Here is a 3,568-nt window from a genome sequence, read left to right on the forward strand (position 1 = left end):
ATAACTAACATTGAAATATATCTTATTATGAAATAATACATAATAAAGGGGTAACTAAGATAATCAAATAATGGTTTATGGACCAAATAACACTTCATCTTTTTATGGCACAAGCAAAAAAGTATTGACAAAGTAACCATTTTCTTGGGATTAATTCTTGGTTTATGGCGAGTTCACTTGTAATGTGTGACCATCAAGGTTGTAAATATAGGTCTGTATTGGAGAGAGAGGGAGAGACAAAGATTGTTAGCAAATACAAATGATTAAGTGGTCAGCTAGATCTAATTAATGTATTTGTTTCTCATAATAATCCAAATATGTTGTAGTGTAGGCATAAAACATCTCCATCTTAACAAAACCAACAAACTTTTAGGACAATAAACCAAACCAGAACCAAAAACAAACTCTGCATTATGTTTAGAAATCTCTCATCACTATTATAGAAGAGAGATTTCTCACACTCATAATAACCATACAACAAAAACTAACTAATCATGTAAAAATCATGGATGCCAACAACCTCTCCCTCTATTTGATAGCACTAATTTCATCAAACCCCTCTGATTTATTTATTTATTTTTCATTTTTTTTTTTATCACAGGGGCATCATTATGTTCCGGCCTCTGCCACGTCTAGAAAACGAGAATCTCCCACCGGAAAACGATCTCTTCATTGCCACGGGACTCGTAACACAATGTAACACTCTGTTGCTATGGCTTGTCTTGCTCATTTCAACTGCTGCCAATTTTGATGATCCAACATGGTCTTGACTATCCTCATCCTGGTTCAGACGCAACACATCAGCAATCAAAACCCGGTTCTGACACAAGTAATTCATCGATTCTGATCTTCTAACCATCTGTTCATCATCCTCACCTCTGATCTCAATTACAATGTCTCGCGCTTCAGAACTCCCCAAATCGCTCAGAGCTCGGAATTGGAACATCTCTTCTTCTCTAACAACACCCGTCTCAACATCTTCCCCAACAAGATCAACATTCTCATTATTAGAATTATTGTTGTTGTTGTTGTCACGATTGATATCCGATAAAGATTCATTGTATTGAGGAGGTTCTACCACCACTGGAGGAGGCAATATAGGCGGTGAAGCACTAACAAAAATGATATTAGCTCGACAAAGCGGGCAATTCGAGTGAGACTTAAGCCATGTATCAATGCAAGGGACATGAAAAGCATGATTACATTTTGGCAAAAGCCTTACACTCTCATCATCTTCAAACTCACTGAGACAAACAGAGCAATCTGTGCTTTCAATCAACCCGTCTCCTTTCTTGTACTTACAAACTGAAATTGACTTGATTAAGGCCTCATCTAAACCTGTAGTCGCGACATGCCATGGTTCATGATCCGAGGGATCGTCGTGCTCTTCAGATTCCTCGTTTGCTTCATGGTTTTCTCTTCTTCTTGAAGGGTCCGTGTTTCCACAGTACTTGGAGATTATGGCATAGTAGCTGACAAGAAGGAAAGCACTTGCTAAAATTCCGATGATGGCGATGACAAGGGGAGAGAAGTTTGGGCCGGGATTGTCATCGGGGAATTGGATGGGAGGTGGAGGAGGGAAGACGATATAGCACCATTGTGGGCAGTATAGGCTGCAAAAGCCTTGAGAACAGTCCTTGGTGTTCATATATGGAGCCCAAGGTCTTGGGTTGTTTAATGAACTCATATGGCTAGGTCAATCAATCACTTGGGGAATTCAAGTCCCTCTTGTACCATCATAGCACTTTTGTTTCTTTCTTTCTACAGAGCAAGCTATTTTTCATTGAACAAGATAGAAGACATTTTTCAGGCCAGTTTAATTATCAAAAAAATAAATGAAAATTCAGGAGCTCAGAAATTTAAAACAGCTGTAATATTAGCCGCTTTGAACTTTATAAAATAATTTAGAAAAATTTTAAAAAAACAAAAGGAAAAAAGAAAAAAAAAAAAAAAAAGAAAAGAAAAAGAGTTACCTGAATTGGGTATGACTTGAGTGAGCTCTGTTTGAGGGAGGAGCAGGCATCTTATAATAACTGTGATTAGAGGTATATGAGTAGATATAAGGGAACATGGGTTTTGAAGGAAAGATAATAATGGTACATGGGTTTTGAAGGAAAGCAGAAACTGTGAAAGGTAGAAGAGAAGAGACAGGTGAGAGGGTATTTCTTGGAGAGACAAGTTGAGAGTGAAAAAGGAGCCAAAGGGGCTTAGATGGAAAGTAAATCAAAAAAAAAAAAAAAAAAAAACAAGAAGATGATGGGTGATGGGTATAAAATACTTTTCTTTTTTTTTTTTTGCTTGTTCTTCTCTTTTTCTTTTCTTTAACTTGCTTTCTTGGAGATAATAGATTGTTGGCTAAGGTGGTGATGGTGGTTAGGAATTTATCAAAGTAACCAATGCTTTTTATTAATGGTCAAGCCATGAAATGAATACATTGCTTGTGACCTCTCTTCTTTTTAAGAGGGAGTGTCAAGTTAGGTCTACCAATCCCAGAAGTACATGTTTCCCAGGATCTTAAAGGGAAAATTTATTCCTTTCCTTCAACTACACTAATTAATGAGGTATATAAAGAATGAGTAATGATAATAATTAGAAAAATTATATATAAAATTAATACAAAATGACGTGACAAGTCTTGATTTCATCATTTTAAAACAAATTTGCAAGGCATGAGATCTTTTTGTACAAGAAATCTTTAATCCTCTATACTTAAGGATTGGTTTGGGATGTTCTAAAAAAGTACACTTTTTGATTTATTGACTTATATGGGTTGGGTTTGGGTTGGGTTTGATGTGATGTGTTAGAGAGGTGATGTGATTTAAATAAGATGATGTGACTTAAATAGGATAGTGACTTTTTAACTTTTCGTATTATTTAGGTCATGTCAAACTTGACCTTAATGTACTCTCAATCATATAATCGTGTAGATTTTTCATGTTTCAAAATTCTTACAACATTATCATAGGATTAAGTGTATTGGGTACAAGAGAATACGGATGGATTTTAGACTAAAGCTTTAACTGTTTGGCTTAGGGTTGACCTAACTTAAAAAAGTATTGGCACTAGGCAGCACTTACTAATGTGTGCAATGAATCCAAGCATTTCTATATAGATGTCTGAGTGGATTTGGAGTGCCTGCTATGCATCCAGCACAGAAGTATTGTTGTGCGGTTTTATGAGTTTATTTCGGGATCTGTCTTGATAATTCGAACCGTTCACATTTTAAAGTATATCGAGTACAACATACCTGTAAATAATTAGATTAATGGGATATCGTTAACCCTTTTATGAATTTATTTGTGAGTGAGTCTGCTTGTGTGTCCAAGATTAATAAAAAGACTATAGTATAACTTCTTTTGATAGAAAAAGAAAGGGAAAAATGATGCTTATAAAATAAAAGGGAATATATGCAGGGAGCACAATGATATAACAATTCCAAAATTTGATGCTCCATAATCTTTTTATTTTTTATTTTATTTTAAATTTCTTGTCTACAAGAACATCAAAGTCGTATGCTGTAGACTTCAAGTAACAATATGTTATATATAAGTAATACACCACTCGAGAG

The 3,568-nt window shown here is 35.2% G+C and overlaps 1 protein-coding gene across 1 annotated transcript; it reads right to left on the minus strand.

The window, feature by feature from the left end:
* Positions 1-282: 282 nt before the first annotated feature.
* LOC114322045 (RING-H2 finger protein ATL52) lies at positions 283-2,485 on the minus strand. The gene is made up of 2 exons (XM_028269320.2): positions 1,974-2,485; positions 283-1,773 (listed from the first exon to the last, which is right to left on the minus strand). The coding sequence occupies exon 2, from the start codon at positions 1,685-1,687 to the stop codon at positions 596-598; it is 1,092 nt and encodes a 363-aa protein (XP_028125121.2). The 5' UTR covers positions 1,688-1,773; positions 1,974-2,485; the 3' UTR covers positions 283-595.
* Between the last annotated feature and the right edge of the window lie 1,083 nt (positions 2,486-3,568).

Source organism: Camellia sinensis, chromosome 13 (assembly GCF_055761805.1).
Source record: "Camellia sinensis isolate YWXY chromosome 13, ASM5576180v1, whole genome shotgun sequence".
Classification (NCBI taxonomy): domain Eukaryota; kingdom Viridiplantae; phylum Streptophyta; class Magnoliopsida; order Ericales; family Theaceae; genus Camellia; species Camellia sinensis.

Coding starts and splice junctions, on each gene's coding strand:
- LOC114322045 (XM_028269320.2), bottom strand. CDS start 1,687: ATGAGTTCATTAAACAACCCAAGACCTTGGGCTCCATATATGAACACC.